Source organism: Gouania willdenowi, chromosome 13 (assembly GCF_900634775.1).
Source record: "Gouania willdenowi chromosome 13, fGouWil2.1, whole genome shotgun sequence".
Lineage (NCBI taxonomy): Eukaryota > Metazoa > Chordata > Actinopteri > Blenniiformes > Gobiesocidae > Gouania > Gouania willdenowi.
Window position 1 is genome coordinate 8,022,751 of NC_041056.1, and position 22,226 is coordinate 8,044,976.

At 34.7% G+C, this 22,226-nt stretch overlaps 1 protein-coding gene across 3 annotated transcripts; it reads left to right on the forward strand.

The window, feature by feature from the left end:
- Positions 1 to 464: 464 nt before the first annotated feature.
- On the forward strand, positions 465 to 20,666 carry dclk1b (doublecortin-like kinase 1b). 3 transcript variants are annotated; one of them, XM_028465667.1, is made up of 16 exons: positions 465 to 836; positions 3,336 to 3,698; positions 4,843 to 5,189; positions 11,782 to 11,881; positions 12,126 to 12,242; positions 12,481 to 12,575; positions 13,362 to 13,449; positions 13,528 to 13,697; positions 15,202 to 15,321; positions 15,418 to 15,564; positions 16,448 to 16,581; positions 16,671 to 16,748; positions 16,817 to 16,910; positions 17,405 to 17,485; positions 17,565 to 17,690; positions 18,776 to 20,666. In XM_028465667.1, exons 1-16 carry the CDS (start codon positions 827 to 829, stop codon positions 18,965 to 18,967), a joined length of 2,262 nt encoding a protein of 753 aa, XP_028321468.1. In that variant the 5' UTR covers positions 465 to 826; the 3' UTR covers positions 18,968 to 20,666. The 3 variants fall into 3 exon arrangements, with proteins under 3 accessions (XP_028321468.1, XP_028321469.1, XP_028321470.1); XM_028465668.1 differs by lacking the exon at positions 15,202 to 15,321; XM_028465669.1 differs by lacking the exon at positions 3,336 to 3,698.
- Positions 20,667 to 22,226: the final 1,560 nt, after the last annotated feature.

Here is a 22,226-nt window from a genome sequence, read left to right on the forward strand (position 1 = left end):
TATTGTTGTTGTATTCTGATTTGTTTGATTATTCTTAATTATGAGCTGTTGCTGTTTGAAAAATCAGAAACAAAAAAACTAAAAAAAACCACTATTTTTAACCATCGTTTAGAAAAAGGCAATTTACTGTGACTGACTGAGATAAAAGTATTTAAAAATGTTATCAATTTTCGTTTTCAGGCCAGGTGGAAGTGCAACAAAGTGCCATTTTGTTACCATTATGGGAAATACAGCAACAAGACGACTTTATTATAATTATTTTTTAAATGATATGACTTAAAAACAATCATAATTAAGAAATGTTTCTGACATTGGTGGCCTAGAAATGTACCATTGTTTATTTTTTATTTTTTTATTGAATGTTATGCACAGTACATTCATGGTTCTCGGTAATGGTTAAAAAAAAAATGCAAAGGACTTTTTTGTTTATTTATTTATTTATTTACTTCATAATACCCCCGTAATTTAAATGAGGTGCCTGAGTCAATAAGTCTTGTTGCCATGGTAACTGGCAGCCACCGGCTCTTATCGTCTGTGCTAGCAGCTTCAAGCTAACCGGAAATCACTTTTAAACAACGTAAAGGAGGTTTTTAATCTCACTTTTCTCACACGGCATCTGTTTAAAGTGCATTTATTTGTCTTTAGTGCTCGCTTACTTCTCGTCCCTGTAAAGGGGGAGAGGTAATGGAGTAGACCGGGCTAGGACGGGGAGGGTTTAGGAGCAGCCCTGCCTCCTGCCTCCTGTATCTGCATGTGATCCACCCATTATTAGAGTAACCGGACGACAGGAAGGCACCATCACAGGCTAACAAAGGAGTCGTGGTTCATGAAAAAAGGTAATTAAGATCGTTTGAGGCTGATTATTTATTGCACACATCCTTTACCTCCCAAGGTAAGTGAGATTGCAACAGAAACCATGTATGTGCATCTATTAAACGTTTGAATATATATTAATAAGGTGTATTTATTTGTGATGTATCATGTTCACTGTTGTTATAGTATCAGTTTAATAGAAATAAATGATTGAACAGGATTTTTTTTTTTTTTTTAAAGGGCGTGACATGCTTTTTAATCAGTTGCAGCATCTTATACCATCACTGGATGTATGTCTAAACTCAAATATTAAAAACAAATCCTAAAAATGCTTAAATCCATTCATTTGATCAATTGAATCACTTGAATGGCTTCAAGTTGTCCAAAACAAGGAGGTCAGCCTAGTATTAGTGTCCTTACTTTACTAGTGTTAAATAAATGCATTGTACCTTGTCTTGGCTTATGCTCCAAGACAAAATACAATACAACCTACTAGAGCTGGGCAATATATCGAGATTCAAGATGTATTGAGTTTTTGATTTTGGCAATATAGAAAATTACAATATTGCCGATGTCGATATATATATATTTCTATTGCTTATTTTGTATCAAATAGGGGTGTTCCAATCCAATGTTGATTTCAGATATCGATCCGATATCAGCCATAAAATTAATATCGAATTTTATCGGACTGCATCTAAAATCGCAGATATATATTATGTAATATTTACTCAATTGTAGAATACTGTAGATAATATATTGAAGGTTAAGATGTATGTAACCAATTGGTTAATAATAAATGGTTAAGTTTTTCTCATACCTACTATTGCTGACTGTTCTCTGTTTGAGTAAAATCACTTGATCAAGCCTTTTCTAACATTCCTCACTACAAAATAAGTCATAAAAGTATATATGATTTGTGCTGATATTGTATCGGATCAATATCAGTATCGGCCAGTACTCAAGGCTGCAATATCGGTATCGTTTTGGAAGGGAAAAAGTTGTATCGAGACATCCCTACAACCTACTAGAGCTGGGCAATATATTGAGATCCAAGATGTATCGAGTTTTCTATTTTGGCTATATAGAAAATTACAATATCATCTATATCGATATATATATATTTTTTCTATAGCTTATTTTGTATCTGAGCACTTGTTTTCGGAGTGGCTGCTTTTGCTACTTCTCAGAATAGCATGAAAAGCACAGTTAGATGGATTTCTGAGTGTGTCCTAACCCAGATCTACCACTAAACAAGCCACACTACAGAACTCACTCACATGTGCTATCCCTTAGAGAATAAAAAGCCAAAAGTGGCACATATCGCGCAGCTGTTTGTTAATAAATGTGTCTGTGTGGCATTTTGCATCATTAAATTTAACCCTGACTTGTCTTTCTGGTCAGACTTCATTTGAATTGAAATGATCGACATTTATATTGTATTTTGCCATTTTGGGAAAAAATATAGAAATTTGTTTTGGTCCATATCGCCCAGCTCTACAACCTACTATAATTTTTTAAAGAAAATAATCCTGACTCATTGTTTGAAAATATTATTAGATATGTAAATCAAACACACTCATATTCTATGAGGCGGGCTTCTAGTCATGATTTGGTCATTACTCGGCCTAGAACTAATCTACCACCAAAGCCTGTTCTATTTAGATAATCTCAACTATGGAATAAACTGCCTAAAAACCGAGCAACTCAACAAATTTACTTGTAGTTATTTAAAAAAAAAACACTAAAAACCCTGTTGTACATGTGAGATTGAGGCATGTATTGTTCTATTACCATTTTTTATTATTGTATTTGTAATTGTACGTATTTGTATTTTATTCTGTTTTTATGGGGTGCCAATTGAAAAGTTGTCCATGCTAAAATATACAGCAACATATGTAATTTTTTGATTTTGACCAACTTTACAGCAAATATAAATGTCAATGTTATATTCAAATGTTGAACTTTAAGTTTAAATCTAAATGTTATAGCTAAATGTCAAAGGTGGAACTAATTATTTAGCTAATATGCAAATTAACCGGAAGTACCAAAATAAAAGCTCATTGATGTGAAAGAACATTTAATATTTAGATTTAACATTACCATTTAGATTTAACATTACCATTTAGATTTAACATTTATATTTAAATTTAACATTTAGATTTAACGTTGACATATTTTTACAAGAAAAAAAAATCACAAATATGTATTGCTGTAAATCTGGTTAAAAGTGACATAAAAATATTGCATATGTTTTTCAAACGTGGTTTGTTGCTAAATGTTGCAGAAAGTTGCTGCTTTTTTTTTAGCTTTATTGCTAAATGTTGCTGTTTATTTTTACTTGTGCAACTTTCCAATCGGTGCCCCATATGTTTTTGCTATTGTTTATTTATTGTAAATATTTTTTTGCTTTTAATTTGGGACCCTGGGAAGACTAGCAACCACTATGGTGGAAGCCAATGGTGATCTTAATAAACAAAAAGTCTGTGCGTTACTCAGATTGTCATCATCCCACTGCACAGTCATGGAGCTGGAGCACTTTGATGAGCGGGACAAGGCTCTGAGATACACCAGGAGAGGCTCCAGAGGGAATGGACTCCCCAGTCCCACTCACAGCGCTCACTGCAGCTTGTACAGAACCAGAACCCTGCAGGCACTCACCTCAGAGAAGAAAGCCAAGAAGATCCGATTCTACCGGAATGGGGACAGATACTTCAAGGGGATCGTCTACGCCATTTCTCAGGAAAGATTCCGCTCTCTGGAATCTCTCCTTGCTGATCTCACCAGATCGCTGTCGGACAATGTCAACCTGCCCCAAGGAGTGAGAACCATTTATACTATTGATGGGACAACTAGGATTGCCACAATGGAGCAACTGGTGGAGGGTAAGCAGTGCTACTAATAGGGGTGTGCATTGCCATGAATCTGACAATATGATATAATTTAAGATTTGCATGTCACGATTAGGGCTGGACGATATGGACCCAAACTCATATCTCAATATTTTTTCTCAGAAGTGCAATATGCATTAAAATACAGAAATTCCCTCGAAACAAGTAACACTACAGAACTCACTCACTCACACATGCTGTCCCATTTAGGGAAAAAAGCCAAAAGTGGCACCTATTGTGCAGCTGTTTGTTAATAACTGAGCCTGTGTGGCATTTTGCATCAGCAAACTCAATCCTGAACTGTTTTTCTTGTCTGACTTAATTTGAATAAAAAATAACGAGATTTATATTGTATATCGCCATTTTCAAAAAATACATCAAATAAAATAAAAAAGTCTGACCAGAAAGACAATTCTGGGTTAAATTTTACAATATTTGCCACTTTTGTTTTTTTCTCCTATAAGAGACAGCACGTGTGAGTGAGTTCTTTAGTGTGGATATTTTGGTCGACGCATTTAGAAATCCATCTAACTGTGCTTTTCATGCTGTTCTGAGAAGTAGCGAAAGCAGTGGCTTCTAAAACAAGTATTTTACTAGAAAATAAACAATATATATATATATTTATATATTTATATATATTCATATAGGCAATATTGTAATTTTCTATATCACCAAAATAAAATATATTGCCTAGCCCTAGTCACGATACAATATATCACAATATGATACTGTATATATCGCGTTATCAGTTATTGCAAATTTCACCTTTTCAAGTACAAAATGTTATGAAGTACAATTTACTTAATTTTTTTAAAGTTGTGAGAACAAATAAATGGTCACTAACTGAAACAAGTGGTATGTTAAAAAAAAAAATGATTTGGACATTTTTTGAAACGATAACCGTGTGGTGAAACTAGCGTCAAATCAATTTTTTTTTTCTTACACCCTTAGCTACTAAAAGCATGATTAACTGTATACTGAATGATTGAATAAAGATCAAGCAGCCCACATCACAATTCTTGATTTTTATGAAGTTCAAAAGTAGAGGTTGTGAAAGTTCACATATTTCTTAAGCTGTTCTAACTTCGTCCTTGTTCATCTATTATTTATAATTGGATCTATGCTGCACTTTTGGCAGGAGAGAGCTATGTTTGCGCCTCCATGGAGCCCTACAAGAAGCTGGACTATACAAAGAATGTCAATCCCAACTGGTCAGTCGGTGCCAGGACAACTGGGCCGGTTCAAGACTTTCCTTCCCTCGGTAGCACCAAGGTTGGACCCCCGGAAACAAGGGAGAGCAAGGACTTCATTAAGCCCAAACTGGTGACAATAGTTCGCAGTGGAGGGAAGCCTCGTAAGGCCGTGCGTGTCCTCCTCAACAAGAAGACTGCACACTCCTTTGAGCAGGTCATGACTGATATCACTGACGCCATTAAGCTGGATTCTGGAGTTGTGAAAAGACTTTACACGGTCGATGGGAAAATGGTAAGTGTTAAGTCAATGTGACGTTATTTATTCTTTTCATTTTGAAATTTTGCTTTCAGATTTTTTATAAATAATTTGGTTGACTTTTAAATTGGTTTTATATTTATATTAGATTAAATTAGATTATACTTTATTAGTTCAACAATGAGGAAATAAACTTGAACCCAAAGTTGCGGGTCCAAGAAAAAGTAACCTTTATACTATAAATTAAAACAGATCAGATTTTTTTTCTCTTACTTTCCCACATGTAGTTATGGACCAATAAGAATTGTGAAAAAAATAAAAAAAAGTATCCTTATTTTTCTTCCATTTTCGGCTTCCAGTATCTTGGGAACTACATCATATAGTAAACCAAAAAAAAGAGAAAATATAGAGAAATGTGTTGATAATAAGTATTATTTTTAGATTTCTTTTTTTTTGTGAAAAACTAATAAACAATAAATGATTATAAGACATAGAGGCAAGCTACAATGGCCTCATGTAAAGGATTTTCAATATTTTCGTGAGTGGTGAAAAAGCCCGAAGTTGGGGTCGAAAATAAAATTGAAGAAATTGCATAAAGAATTTTTTTTTTTATATTTTAAGAGAGTCATCTTTATAGTCTATACTATAAATTAACGGAGATCAGATTTTTTTTCTTACATTCCCCATGCAGTTATGGGCCAATGAAAATAGTTTAAGTTTTTTTTTTTTTTTTTCCCGGATTTCAATTGACTGTCACCCATAACAATGCATAGTATACAGTGGTGTGAAAAAGTGTTTGCCCCCTTCCCGATTTTTTAGTTTTTTGCATGTTTTCCACACTTAAATGTTTCAGATCAAACAAATTTAAACATTAGTCAAAGATAACACAAGTAAACACAAAATACAGTTTTTAAATGAAGGATTTTATTAATGAGCAAGAAAAAAATCCAACACTACATGGCCCTGTGTGAAAAAGTGTTTGCCCACTAAACCTAATAACTGGTTGGGCCACCCTAAGCACCAACTACTGCAATCAAGCGTTTGCGATAACTTAATGAATCTTTCACAATGTTGTGGTAGTAATTTTGGCCCACTCATCTTTGCAGAATTGTTGTAAATGTGCCACATTGGAGGGTTTTTGAGCATGAACCACCTTTTTAAGGTCATGCCACAGCATCTCAGTAAGATTGAGGTCAGGACTTTGACTAAGCCACTCCAAAGTCTGCATTTTGTTTTTTTCTTCAGCCATTCAGAGGTGGACTTGCTGGTGTGTTTTGGATCATTGTCCTGCTGTAGAACCCAAGTTTGCTTCAGCTTGAGGTCATGAACAGATGGCCGGACATTCTCCTTCAGGATGTATTAGTAGACAGCTAAATGTATTTTACTGCTGGTATAATGTGTTTTTTCTGAAATGCGGTATTATGTTATGGGACACAGACCTTCCAAAATGTTCAACTTTTGTCTCGTCAGTCCACAGAATATTTTCCCAAAAGTCTTTTGGATGATCAAGAGGTTTTCTGACAAAAATGAGATGAGCCTTAAAGTTCTTTTTGCTTTGCAGTGGTTTTGGTCATGGAACTCCTACCATGCAGGTCATTTTTGCCCAGTCTCTTTCTTATGGTGGAGTCATGAACACTGACCTTAACTGAGACAAGTGATGCCTGCAGTTCTTTAGATGTTGTTGTGGGGTCTTTTGTCACCTCTTGGATGAGTCGTAGCTGAGCTCCTGGGGTAATATTGGTCGGCCGGCCTCTCCTGGGAAGTTCACCACTGTTCCATGTTTGCCCATTGGTTGATAATGGCTCTCACTGTGGTTCACTGGAGTCTCAAAGCTTTAGAACCTTTTCCAGACTGATAGATTTCAATCACTTTTTTCTCATTTGTTCCTGAATGTCTTTGGATCAGCATGATGTCTATAGTTTTTGAGGATTTTTTGGTCTACTTCACGTTGTCAGGTAGGTTCTATTTAAGTGATTTCTAGATTGAGAACAGGTGTGCAGTGACCAGGCCTGAGGGGCAAACACTTTTTCACACAGGGCCATGTCGCTTTCAATTTTTTTCTTCCTCATTAATAAAACCCTTCATTTTGTATATTCTGAGAGTAGGTGGAGCTGTATTACTGTACCAAATTTCAGTTTCCTATGTGATGTAGTTCCTGATGTATTGGAAGTTGAGAATAGAAGAAAATGGACACACACCACGCTAACAAAATTGGCCATATCTCAAAAAGTATTCATCTGATCAAGCTAAAAATTCGCAGTGTGCCTATTGAAAAATCACGGAACAATTGGTAAAAAAAAAAAAACAGAATTTTTTTTAGAAATACTGGATAACATTACACATGATAAAGAACAGTTTCTTTGGTAATCTACGATTAAACCAAGAAAAATTATCACATTAAAAAGCACAAATTCAAATACATTTCTTGGTTCAGGATTGATTCATTTGACATGTTGTGAGATAAGTTGAGCAGGAGTTTACTGTTTCATTCTCACTTGGTAAATAATGTAGTTCTGAAATGAACACGTTTTAAATGATGCATGAAACAGTGTCGTTTACAGTTCAGTGGGGTTAGATTGCGTTACCTGATTCGGTTTGTTTTTAAACAACGTTCAGTCTAAACTGTTAAAGTTGGACAAACACATGCATAATCAATATTTGTTGTCTTTTATCCATCTGCAAAGGCTGGTTCATCTTTCTGGTTAATTGCTCTCTTCCTCTCCTCGCTCTTAGAGACACACACAGCCATGTGGTCCATTGAGAATAACACTAATTTCATTACAAGACACTAATGTAGGTTTCTAGTGCTCCATGTCTCATCCTTACAGGAGAAGAGAAGCCCATTTTTAGATACATATACATTTCCTTCTTAGTCCTGGAGTCTTTACTTCTGGAGTGCATTCGCTTATGTCACAAATAGACAGAATATGAATTGATAAATGTACTAATTTTTATTTTATTTCTAAATTTAAAATAAAATATATTAAATGTCATGTTATTGTATTTATTTCAATATAATTATAACTGTATCTAAATTGATTTTAATTTTAATTTTAATTTATTAAATTTATTTAATTTTTAATTTTAAAGATTTAATTTACTTGAATTAGCTGAATCAAAAAAAAATAAAATAAATGTAGGCTAAGCTTTTTTTTTTTTTTTCTTATTGCATTACAAATCAGACACCTGTGCTGTGATGTTACTATGGTTTTGAGCTGGTTGCTAAGGAACATCTTTGGGAGGCTGAGTTGTGAAACTGCTTTTTTTACACACTAAATAAACACGTCACATGAAAATTGTGTGAACAGAGAATGTTTACATACTTTTCTGGCGTCATCGGGAATTGATCAGAAATATTTACTTAGAAGTACACAAGAAATTGTAGAACATTGGAGATAGTGAAATGGTTTTAATTAATGGGAATTTCCCTCATTGTTCCTGTGTTTTTGCTTTCCTTCTTATAGTATGCCTGACATTGCAGCTTTGTGTGGGATTGTCATGAAATCAAACCAAATGCCCAAATTCAGAATTAATTGATCTCACTATTGTTGCTTGAGGGACTGAACACCAACCAAACTCTTTTATTTATTTTTTTTAACAATATTTTTTATTATTTTAATATTTGTTTTATTTTATTTTGTTTATTTTAATAAAAAATGTTTTTGAAATGTAACATTTATATATATATATATATATATATATATATATATATATATATTATTTTTTCAGTATATCATATACAGTATTCAAAGCTGATTAAAAATTATTCCTTTTTCTCAGTCTTTTTTTTCCCAACTAAAAAGGAGATAAAATTAACTAATAGACTATTGCCGTTACTACTGTATAAAAAGCAGGAACTTGCACAGGAAGTCTTGGTACTAAACATGAAAGTCTCCTTAAAAGTATAATTTGACCTATTTCTTGTCTGCCATTTATGGTCATTTGTCAACATGCTTAAAATAGAACATTTTACAAGAGTATTATCAATGAGCATGGTGAGCTGCAGTGCACGCACATCTTCAACATTATTTAAAAAAAATGGTATGTATTAGAATTTTATTTAATTAGTATCCATATTGTTGTGCAAAACTCAGTGGCCATACAATCTGCTTTGGAGGTGTGCTGGAATAGAATTAAGCGAGTTTACAAAAAAAAAGTCAAATTAATTTACAGACATTCAATGGATGGACCGACTGAATGAACATCATCCTATTAGAGCACGTGTCAAACACAAGGCCTGTGAGCCAAATTCTGCCCTTTAGAACATCCAATAGAAGAAAATGACATAGAAATCATGATTCTTTGTTTAAATGACCAATTGATTTAATTATTTATTAGCATATTATATATTTAATTAATCAGTTACTTTGTAGAAAGCTCAGTCCCTCCTAATTCACAAATTCCAAAAAAAAACTGCACCATATTTTGGATTAGCTTGCATTATTTCCATGTTTTTTATCACATGACTTTAACCAATTTTAACATTCAACTTATTTAATACATCAAACTGTTGAAAGAACTCAACATTCCTTAAATCAATGATTCTCAACAGGTAGGTCGGGACCCAAAAGTGGGTTGCGGACCTGTACTGGGTGGGTCGCGAACAGCTGGTCAAAAATAAATGAATACTTAATATCTCTCATGTTGGACTTGTCTTTTATTTTGAAAGAAACGTTTCTTTTGGCAGTCATGCTGTGAAATGCATGTTACACAGGAAAATATATACATTTATGTTTTAAAAAAGATTATTTATGTGTGTTTTCAACAGCTATTTTAAAAAAAATTAATTTGGTTTGTTGAATAAAAAAAAAAAAACTGTCACGATTTAATGACCGTGGTAAAATGTGGGTCCCAGGGTCAGACCAGTTGAGAACCCCTGCTCTAAATTACACAAAAATTGGTCACTAAATTAAGAAGTGGAGATCCTGCAGGGACTAATATCTGTCATTTATTGCTTGGAAATTGCCGGTGCCTTACAGATACACTATACTTCATATATCGTAGACATGTAGAAGTACAAACTAGGGCACAATAGTTCACTAACTTCCACCAGTCAAAGCAGATGGCTGCCACCTCTGAACCTGGTTCCGCTGGAGATTTCTTCCTATATGTCGTTAAATGCTTGTTCATGTGGATCTTGTTGGGTTCCTTCTTTCTTACTATGGACTTTATATTTTGTTAAGTGCTTTGAGATGACTTTGTTGTATTTTGTGCTATATAAATAAAGTTGAATTGAATAGTGATTAAAAATGCTTATAATCTACACCTTTTTTCCTTGCATGTGCTCCATTCTAAACCTCAAATAGAGTCTTGGAGATCCTAGTGAGATCCATCTTTCCACAGACTCACATTCCGTGCACTCTGTGCTGCGTGGCCCTAATAATAACGTCTCAGATCAGTTACCTTACACTGCCAGCATCAAACTCCATGGTGAAAACTGTGAAAGCAAGGAGAACTTGTTTTTGCAGAAGTCCTAAACCTCCATGATCAATATCGGCACATGCAGGATCCACTAAGCAGGGCAAAAAGTGTGTCGCTATGTGTGTTAGTGTGTGGATGGCATCAGGCCTAATGGAGCTGCTGCATCACTTAGGCCACAACACAGCAGTAATCAATACAAAGCATCATTTTTTACAATCGCCCCAGCTCATCACTGATCTCACTTTTAAATGGTAGATACTAAAAACTCGTAGTTTAAATAATGTATGTCTGTTAGTGACATTTTAATGTGATTTAGTTTTTGGAAGACTGTGTGAAAATGTGTAATTTAAGTATGACTAATTATGATAAACATATTTCTCGACACTCTAGAGGCAGTGAATGTCCTCCATCCTGTCTGTTCTAATGTCTCAGCTCTCATGTCACATTTTCAACCCATTGCTGAACTCAGCAAGGTTCCATAATTAGACTATTAATAATGGATACATATCATCTACTTTAAATTATTTAGTCCTTAAAAAGGATCATTTAGAAAAGAGCCTGACTGTACGTCAGCTGACAATAGCTTAGATTTCTGTAACAGGATAATTTTTTATACGCTCAAGTCCCATAAAGTTCTGTCAACGATCATGTACATTTTTATTATCATTATTAGGAAAGAAAATCACTGATGTTCTCTTCCATTGTCAGTTATGTCACACCTTTTTTATATTTCCCCATTCTACTTCAGACAACATCATGGAAAATAGTTTTAGATAATACAGTAATGGATAAAATGCTAAAATAATAAGAAACCACAGCAGAAGCGACATGAAATAGGAACATTAAGACAATTAACACAAGATTAGGTAAAGTAAATGGGTGAAATAAATATGTGGCTTTGCAACTAAAGCAGAGATGGGCAACTTTTATCACAGCAGGAGCCACAAACATGTGATTGTCTAATGCTAGCATTACATTATCAACATTCCGTGACTGTACTTTTTATTGTTTTCATGTACTTCCTGTCTGCTGTGCTATTTATTTCTTTTAAGAACATTTGAGTATTATTTTGACACTGTAAACTTGTTTTATGTACTGCTGTCAGGACACACACGAGATTATTAATCTCAATGTGGTTCTGACTAAATAAAGGCTAATGAAATGAATTCATGTTAGCATTTAGTCACACATTCCTTGTTTTCTACAGGTTACCTGCCTTCAGGACTTTTTTGGGGAAGATGATATTTTCTTTGCATGTGGACCAGAGAAGTTTCGATACCAAGACGACTTCAACCTGGATGAAAATGGTATTTGTGTTTCACTCTCGTCATTACAAAGTGCAAACTGCTGCTAAAGCCCATGTTTCTTCTGCTTTGTTTTCAATAGTTTTGTTTGTTATTTTTGTAAGATTGTTTCTGTCCTGTTTGGAAAATATTAGATATGTAAGCATTAGAGGAATATTGATTAAGCTGATGTAGCTGAGAAAAAAACCTGCTTATGTCAACTGTACACAAAGAACAACTTTGCACCGTTGTTTGTATTTCTTTATAGAATGCAGGGTGACGAAGTCGGCCTCATATGGCCGCCTCCCCTCAGTGCACGGTCGCTCATCCCCAAGAAGTGGTGGAATGTCTCGAAGGAGCAAATCTCCTTCATCCACTGGTTCAGGTGATTGTGTTTTAGTGGATATAAGGACCACTTTAAAGTTAGATCCATAATATGTAACTAGAATGTGTGTGTGTGTGTGGTGTGTGTGTGTGTGTGTGTGTGTGTGTGTGTGTGTGTGTGTGTGTGTGTGTGTGTGTGTGTGTGTGTGTGTGTGTGTGTGTGTGTGTGTGTGTGTGTGTGTGTGTGTGTGTGTGTGTGTGTGTGTGTGTGTGTGTGTGTGTGTGTGTGTAATCAATAGCTAATGGTACTGCAGGAAGTCAGCTCTCCACACCCCGTTCTGGAAAGTCTCCCAGTCCATCATCAACCAGTCCAGCGAGCCTCCGCAAACTACGGGTAAAGTCTTTAAAATTGTATTTATTGTAAATGTTTTACAACACTTTGAAGAACATTTTTTATTTATCAATATGTTACATTTACTACTTTAACTGCCCTTTAAGAAAACTCAACAAGATGCTACTGGTCAATGCTCTAGTGATTATTAAAGAATAAATACAATCGGACCCCTTTTCCCCATTCAATTGTTTACAATGTATTTTGTTCATATTCAGTTATTTTCTAACTAATCCCCAGTTGCGCATGCTGAAGGGCTAACAAAATGAAACAAGCAATAAAGTCAATGAAAAAGAATAAATTGTATAAAGTCTTAATGACATCTGATCTTGATTGGACTATTTTTGACTTAGTTATTAAATGTAAAAAATATGTCTTTGAAAAGTACATGAATGAGGATGGAGAATGTGAATCTCACAGATGTTGATGATGCCTGGTCTTATTGTTCTTTTTTTTTTTGGTGGTTTGTTTTTATATTTTTCTGTTTTTTCTTAATAGCTCGATTGGAATATTTATTTGTTTGTCTATTTAGTTTATTGGATTTTGCATTTGTTAATGGTGAACAATGTAAATAGGACTTAACCAGCCTCGGCTTCATATTATCCCTTGTCAAACGAGTCAAATGTGTATTATATCGAAATTGGCTTTTTTATTTCAGAGATTTTTGTTGCGATTTGTTTATTCGTTTTTATCTATTTTTTAAATGTATTCCTTTGTTTGAAATAAATCAAAATGTAAGCTTCATGTTTTCTTTTTGTTCATCATTTTTCTAACATCCGTCCTATGCAGGGTTCACATCTCAGTGGTTCCTCAATTTCATTAGCTTCAACCAAGGTCTGCAGCTCCATGGATGAAGGCGATGGGCCCAGCAGTGAAGGTATGATATTATAGATATCATTAAGCATAGAGTGAACTACTTTGCACTTTTAAATAATCTTGTTTTTCCGTTCCACAGCTGAGCCGATAGATGAGAGCTCCTCAGTGCCTTCATCCATTGCAGAAAGATACAGAGTAGGGAGAACTTTAGGGGATGGGAACTTTGCAGTGGTGCGAGAATGTGTGGAGAGATCTACTGGGAGAAGCTACGCCCTCAAGATAATCAACAAAGACAAATGCAGGGGAAAGGTGGGCTCGCCTTTGTATTCACTCTGACAAAATCTTTTTATGTTGTTTGCATCTCTTTTTTATCTCAAAGCCCACTTTTTAAAGTCTTGTACGTGAGATGCCGTCGTTTATAATTATGAATATTTATTCTACAACACAACATTGTACAGTGAGTAGGTTGGTATCAGGTGATCATTAAAGCAGAACTAAGTAACTTTTTCACCTTAAATAAATCCTTCTCGTGATCCCTGTTAGGGTAATACTAGTGTTTATTAAAAACAGTCATTGCACTGTATTTACGTCAGATATTTGTTTGGACCAGCAGAGGGCGCTGATACCCCAATGGTCGGTTGGCATGCAGCTAATCTAGCAGGGAAGAAGAAATGCTATGCTAGCAGACAGAGCTAATAGAAAAACGTGACTTTTACAGATATTCACGTAATATTACAGATATTCTTTCTGTGCTAAAGGGGTAAGGAATCATTTATGAACATGTTAAAGAGTAGAAGGCGGCCAGAAAGAAAGTAGTAGCAGATTCCGCCCGCCACCAACACTTTTGGATGAGAAAGATGAATATATAGCGCCCTCTTCTGTTTAAAAAAAATACTGCAATTCAATTTTCAGAGTATCGATGTGAACCGTGATACCTATGAATCGATTTTTAACTGCCTTACGATTAATCGTTACATCCCTAACAGTGACATAACCAAAAGGAACCTTTAGAGGGAGCTCTAAGCACAAGTTACTTAGTTCTGCTTTAAAGTTGGAGGATAGAATTACCGTACGTTAATATCTGTTCTGCAGAGGGTGCTGTTTTACCAATAAAAGGTGTTGCAGCCTGATTTATCAAAAAATGCGCCTGGAGTGCATTAACTATTAATCATATTTTAAACATATACTTGCAAATTCTTGCTGAATACATTTTCAATGGTCATTTAAAAAAATAACAAAATTGTTGTAGTCGGTAGAAATAATTTCAAAAAATATCAACATTTTGTCCTAATAACTTAATTTTTACAGCATTTTGAATTTGCTCTGAAAAAAAAAAAGAAAGCGAAAAAAAACAATTATTTTGAATCTCTGTCCTGCAGAGTTCTGTTTTACCATTAAACAGTGTTGCAACCTGATTTTTCAAAAATTGAGCCTGTAGAGCATCAAAATGTTTGACTATAAACGACTATAAATGAAGAAGAAGTTTGGGAAAATATGACAAATGTATCTCAATAACAGCATTTTTTTCTACAGCATTTTGAATTTGGCTCTCATGCTGACAGTTGGAGTCGATTCAAAAGTGGCATTTTTTTTAACATCAGTTTTTCACTTATGGAGCCAAATAATCATCATTGAAAATAAATCACCAACATCTCCATGATGTCTAGATTCATTTAGTGTATTGTGGGATTTTTGTTGCATTAACTGAATTTTTGACAGCCGTTTGAAATCTGCCTTTATTACACACTAACAGCTGAGGGGGGTTTTTTTTAGTTGTTTTTCCAACAGTCACTCAAGTGTGTTTGTTGGACAGGAACACATGATACAGAGTGAGGTGTCAATCCTGCGCCGTGTGAAACATCCAAACATTGTACTTCTAATCGAAGAAATAGACACGCCCACTGAGCTCTTTCTTGTGATGGAGTTGGTCAAGGTATTATACGTTTCCTTTTCGTTATTTAAGGACTTATTTAAATTACTTAGCTTTTTTTATTTACACATCGTATTACTTTTTTTTTTTTTTTCCCAGGGTGGGGATCTCTTTGATGCTATTACCTCGTCCAACAAATACAAAGAGCGAGATGCCAGCTGTATGCTGTTTAACCTGGCCAGTGCCATCAACTACCTGCATAACCTCAACATTGTTCATAGAGACATAAAACCAGAAAACCTGCTGGTATGTGTCAGCGATGTTCATGTGGTGAAGATTTACTGCTACAGGCCTCCATCTTTCATTTTTAATTGATGAAGTTATTGCAAAACTTTAGCTTTTGAACTTTTTTTCGAAGTGTGCACATAGTTTGCGCTGCAAATATTTGTGAGCTGAATTTGGCATTATTAAATTAAATGTGCTATCTTTCTTGTTTTTTATCTGTTAAAACTTGTAATTTATGCATTGACACAACTACGCAGTATTATTATGAGAATAATAGACATATTCTTATGATTTAAAAATAGAAAGTTCTACATTATCTCAAATTTATTGGTAACATTATTGGTTAAGACTTTATTACTTTTTAATCCTGGATTTTTTCTTGTTTTTTTTATCTACTATTTATGTTATGTTATTGTGTTTGTTTTTATGTTGCTGGACATGTGAATTCTATGTACTGCATATGGACAAATGAAGCTCCTAACGCAGTTTTTTTCAACCTTGGGGTCATGACCCCATGTGGGGGTCATTTAAATGAATAATTTTAAAAAATCGAATTAAAACACAACACACACTGTTAAACAACTGTATTCTGAACAGTATAAAGAAAAGAAGAAAGAGAAAGAAAAAGAAAATAATAAGAAATAAATTAATAAATAAAATACAGTATGAAAATATCACACACAAATCCTGGTCACTCTGTATTTGTAACACAGTTTAACAAACTATAATTTAAAACTAATTAATTGGGGTCCCTAGAAATTTGTGATATAAAAATGGGATCACGATCCAAAAAAGGTTGGGAAACACAGTTCTAACGGAAATAAAAAGTTCATTAAATTAATTTAAAATGATACGACTTCTTCACTTTTTCCCCATCCATTAACGTGCACTGATTGTGTCCCAGGTGTACGAGCACCAGGACGGCAGCAAATCTCTCAAGCTTGGTGACTTTGGGTTGGCAGTTGTTGTCAATGGTCCTCTGTTTACAGTGTGTGGAACACCGACTTATGTAGCACCAGAAATCGTAGCAGAAACTGGGTGAGTCAGAATCATCTCATGTTGTACTCTGAGCTCAGCATGAGGAGAAGTGTTATTAACTCCTGTTGATGTGATGTTTTCAATCACAGGTACGGCCTCAAGGTGGACGTCTGGGCAGCTGGTGTCATCACTTACATCCTTCTGTGTGGCTTCCCTCCTTTCCATAGGTTTGTTATGTTTAAGCACACATTGTGATGCTGTACTTACATCCCATAATGGTTGTTTCCCACTGCAGTGATGAGGACCAGGAAGTGCTGTTTAAGCATATTTCCAACGGTCAGTTTGAATTCCCTGCTCCGTACTGGGACGGTGTGTCAGATGCAGCAAAGGTACGCGTCTCATCTTCCCTCATTATGTTTCAATAAATATGTTGCTGCAGGGTCATTCCATGTCATTTCAACACATTTTCAGGACATCCACGTGCTTCTGTCTCAAAAAATTCTGAATTATTTACCAATTGTTCCTTGTTTATTCAAATTGGCACACTGTAAATTTGTAGTTTGATTGGATTAATTCTTTTTGAGATATGGCCAATTTAGTGGGGGGGGATGTGTTGATTTTTGCTTGTTCCACTCATTCTTATTTCTCTTATTTGCTATACATCCTATAGTTTCCTATGTGATGTAGTTCCTGAGATATTGGAAGCTAAAAATGGAAGAAAAATAAGGAGCAAAAATCAACCCTCCCCCCATTAAATTGGCCTTATCTCAAAAATTTCAGAATTTTTTGAGACCGAAGTGCGTGGGCCATTTTTTAAATGACATGGAATGACCCAGCAGTGTTTTGGGTTGCACTTATGAACTTAAATGGTGTTTTTCTGAAGGATTTGATCACTGGAATGCTGCAGCTACAAGTAGATGAAAGATACTCAGCCTCACAGGTGCTCGATCACCCCTGGGTGAACGTAAGTCCAGCATTTACATGGTTAGTCACTACCTAATATTAAGTGATGCACCAACTCTGCATTCCTTTGGATCATTCAGGATGAGAATGTGTCGGAGAAAGAGCAGCGGCAGCTTTCTGTGGCCGAGAAAATCAAGAAGAACTTCAACAGTGGACACAAGCTCAACAGCAGCAGCAACAGCACAGCTGGAGTGGCAGTTATCACAGTAAGCTATGACATAAAGTCCTCCACATATTTATGAAGCTCTCACCCAGGGGCGTCGGACTGAGGGGGTAAAGGGTACTGAGCACTCAGGGCTAGGGCTGAACGATTTTGGAAAAGAATCAAATTTTTCCTCCATTTTTTTCCTCAATATTGCGATTGCAATTTAATATGCAATTTTTTTTTTCAAGGGCCTCTTGTCATGTATTTTTCAATGAACTCAAGCAATAAATCAATCTGTTTCATAATAAACAATTTCAGATGTATTTAAACTTAAAATAAATATACTGCATATTTGTAACACTTTAATAAACATGATCAAAAAGTAATTCTAGCAAAAAATATGTTTCTGGGGACGCTGGACATTTGTGATATCAAAATGGGGTCACGACCCAAAAATATGCATTTTTTCATTCAAAATTAAGGTGCAAAGTAGAATATTTCATATAAAGTTATTACGGCCTTGACTAGGTCAATAATTGATAGAAACATTGAGTTTGAGGTATTATTACTTTTAGAGCTATGGGCATTTATTTTAAAAAAAAAACCCTCTTACACTCTTGAGTTTAGGCAACAAAATATTACCCTTCATAAAAGTGTCTTCAAAATGTCATATATAAATATTTTTCCCACTTTTTTCACATCAGATCTTATCAACAAGTTCAGACCTAGCCATAAATATAAAGTATTTCATCATAATTTTATGTTTAAAAAAAAAAAAAGGTTGAGGCTTAGGTTTATTGGGTTTTTATGGGAAAACCACTGTTATATGGCAGGATAACAGTATATCCGACATATGTGGTTATAATGGGAACTCAAACAGTGTCGGTACATTTTATATTTCCTGTTCTATACATCATATACATACATTATGAACTTGTCATTAAAAGAAAACTCCTGGCCAAAGTTCATACAATTAGTCTTTAAACTGAATGAGACATTGAGTACTAAAAAAACTGAATAAGCAGAAGGTAGATGTTTAGTCCCCAAAGGTTCCCCAAGGGTTAAAGTTGCCTCTTGCAGATGTTTCTGCCGTCTTTTGCCTTGACCTTGTGGAAACGTTACCAGTTGCTGCTGTGTCGCCCTCAGACCACGCCTCTCGATAAAGAGAAACAAGTTTTCCAACGAAGACACCACCAGGATGTGACCCCTCCCACACACCTGCACACTTTGGAAGCCTCTCACAGTCCAGGAACAGCTCTCTCCCCGACTGAGTCTGAAGATTATTCCATCAGCTCAGCCGACACGGCCCTCTCACCCACATCGCCCACATCGCCCTAATTTTAAACCTAGCATTGGATCCAATCTGCTAACATGGGACGTTGATTGCATTGTCGCTAAAAAATTACAAGTAATAATATTTAGTTTGAAATAATCACTTTTTGCTCATCAATAAGTGAATTTTAAAAGCATGCAATGGTTTTAAAGAGGCATAAAATGTTTGTATGCCTCTAGAAATAATAATAATTTTACTCATATCTGAAATGCTTTTTTTAAACAGTGGCTCCTCTATCTTTTGAGGACCAATTTCAGCCTGTAATGTAGTGGAAGATTATCACCTGGGACCTGCTGTAGACCCACAAACACCAGATTTTCATCATCAATTTCTATGGCAAAATTAAACCCAAAGCCAATAAGTGTTGAGGGAATCTTTGGTTCACTTTTTAACAAAGCAGCCTTCTGTCTTTCCTCTAACTGTCTAACTTTGTATTTCTGTCTTTGTTTAGCTAACGCCCTGCCTTTTTTTTCTCAGTGAGCACTTCTTTGTTGGAACTTTGATGGCCTATACTGGGTCATCTTATACTGTAAAAACTACACAAAAACTTTTGTTTGAAATGAGGATTACTATGTAAACATTTGAGAAACTGAGAGGACCTAAAAACAAGCTGCTACATAAAACCATTACATCAGTTTTTTTTTTGGTCTACAAATGCATCAGAGCTTCTGAGAAATAAAATATATGTATGTTAGGTTCATTTGAGTCAGTAAAATGTCTGTATAGGAGTGAAAATGGATGGATGACATCAGAATGATGATGGTTGGTAGTACTCTATATAAGAGACTGTGCTAGTGGATGAGCAGCCCAGTCTCATGGAGTCCGTAAAACCGTCACGAAAATGACTTTATGAAAATTTTCATACGTGGCAACATGATTTCTTCATAATTTTTGTGCTGCAGGAAACGACTTTTTGCAAAACCGATGTATTTTTCACCATAACCCAAACCCTGAATGAAATGTTCTAAGACGTAATTGCACAAAAAACATTCTGTTGGCACTCATTTCTTTTTGTGACATTGTCACGTTTCTCCTTGAGGTCGTGTGTTGGAACGAGACAGCAATGCATTGCTTTGGAAAGTATAAATGCAATCAAATAAGCACAGCGTTTAATGTGTTAGTCAAAGTAGAAAGTATCACTTTTCTCTAAGGATTGATCAGCAGCCTGTAATGTTATATTCACTTCCACAGGAAACAAAGTCAAACTTCTCAACACAAGGGTGCTTCCTGTAATAGAAACTGTTAGTTCTGTTTGTTCAAATCTGATCAGAGATCAGCTCACTCTGGGTTCACCTCTAAAGCTCTGTTCTTTTATGTAAGTCTCAAACTGCAAGTTTGTTATTGTCTCTTCAGTTGCTGACGTGAAAGTACAAATTTTACAAGCAATACAAATTTTATAAAGCCACAACAACAGTAATGATGCCGTTCAAGGGCTTTGATGTTAATAAATGATGAATGTGAGCCATAAAGCACAAATGTTAATGCATGTTATTACTCTGAGGGTCTGAGTATGTGTCCAATCCATGTTAGATACATTAAAACATGATTTTTTTTTTTCTAAAATGACACAGATGTAGAAATGATAAGACTGTATTGTCACCTGTTTAGAATGTTAGCCAGTTCTTTTTTTTATTTTTATTCATTCTACAATTATTATTCCTGTTCTTATAAATATCATCTAATAAAATTGTTCCCAAATTGTTAGCCTAATAGCGTAGTTTCCAAATGATATTTAAACATTTACAGAAAACAAGAAAAACCACACTGAGTCTCAGAGGGAGGATGTGAAATCAAACTTGTACCGGATTGGACCATCTGACAGGTACTGGAGAACCCAAAGGTCATGGACTGTGGGGTCAAAAACTGTTCTACCTGGTGTTAGGGTTAGGTGACATGTGCCGCAGATAACTTTATGAGGTACCGCTGGATGGCCTTGTATTGAGATGGATGCAAATGTACTGTCTGAAAGATGACATCTATTTTTTTTTTTTTTTTTTTGGAGGTAAGGCTATAGCAGGGCATAAAAATGACACCACAAATCGAACGTAAGGTTATAGTAAGGGCATAAAATGGAAACATTTTTAATTTTTTTAATTTATTTTTATTTTTGGAGGTAAGGCTATAGTAAGGCATAAAAAAGGAAACTTTTGGAATTTTTGGAATTTTTTTTTATTTTTGGAAGTAAAGCTATAATAAGGCATAAAAATGACCCAAAAAAAATGACAAACACTTGAAATCGAACGTAAGGCTATAGCAAGGCATAAAAATGAAAACTTTTTGAATTTTTTTTTTATTATTTTTTTTTTTTGGAGGTAAGGCAATAGTAAGGCATAAAAATGGAAACTTTTTGAATTTTTTGAATTTTTTTTGAATTTTTGGAGGTATGGCTAGCAAGGCATAAAAATGACAAAAAAAAAAATGAAAATCACCACAAATCAAAGGTAAGGCTATAGTAAGGCATAAAAATGGAACATTTTGGAAATTTTTTTTTTTTTTTTGTAGGTAAGGTTATAGCAAGGCATACAAATGACAATTTCCACAAATCAAACGTAAGGCTATAGTAAGGCATAAAAATGGAAACTTTTTGAATTTTTTTTTTTTTTTTTTAGAGGTCAGGCATGAAAATGACAAAAAAAGACAAATACCACAAATCGAACGTAAGGCTATAGTAAGGCACGAAAATGGAAACTTTTTACATTTTTTTTTTTTCTCTGGAGGTAAGGCTATAGTAAGGCATGAAATGGAAACATTTTGAATTTTTTCATTTTTTTTTATTTTTGAAGGTAAGGCATGAAAATGACAAAAAAAAATAACAAACACCACAAATCGAAGGTAAGACTATAGTAAGGCATAAAAATGGAAAATTTTGGAATTTTTTTTTTTTTTGGAGGTAAGGTTATAGCAAGGCATAAAAATGACAACAAAAAAAAAATGAAAAACACCACAAATCGAAGGTAAGGCTATAGTAAGATATAAAATGGAAACATTTTGAATATTTTTTTTTTTTTTTTTTGTAGGTAAGGTTATAGCAAGGCATACAAATGACAATTTCCACAAATCGAACGTAAGGCAATAGTAAGGTATAAAAATGGAAACTTTTTTTTTTTTTTTTTTTTGGAGGTCAGGCATGAAAATGACAAAAAAGACAAATACCACAAATCAGAGGTTAGACTAAGGCATAAAAAAAAAAAATTTTGGAAGATTTTTTTTTTTGTAAGTAAGGTTATAGCAAGGCATACAAATGACAGTTGCCACGAATCGAAG

What these genes read in the sequence shown, in the direction of transcription:
- dclk1b (XM_028465667.1), top strand. An exon ending in TTGTGATGGAGTTGGTCAAG is followed by an intron (nt 15,322 to 15,417) that starts GTATTATACGTT and finishes TTTTTTTCCCAG; the next exon opens with GGTGGGGATCTCTTTGATGC. An exon ending in GGCTTCCCTCCTTTCCATAG is followed by an intron (nt 16,749 to 16,816) that starts GTTTGTTATGTT and finishes TTCCCACTGCAG; the next exon opens with TGATGAGGACCAGGAAGTGC.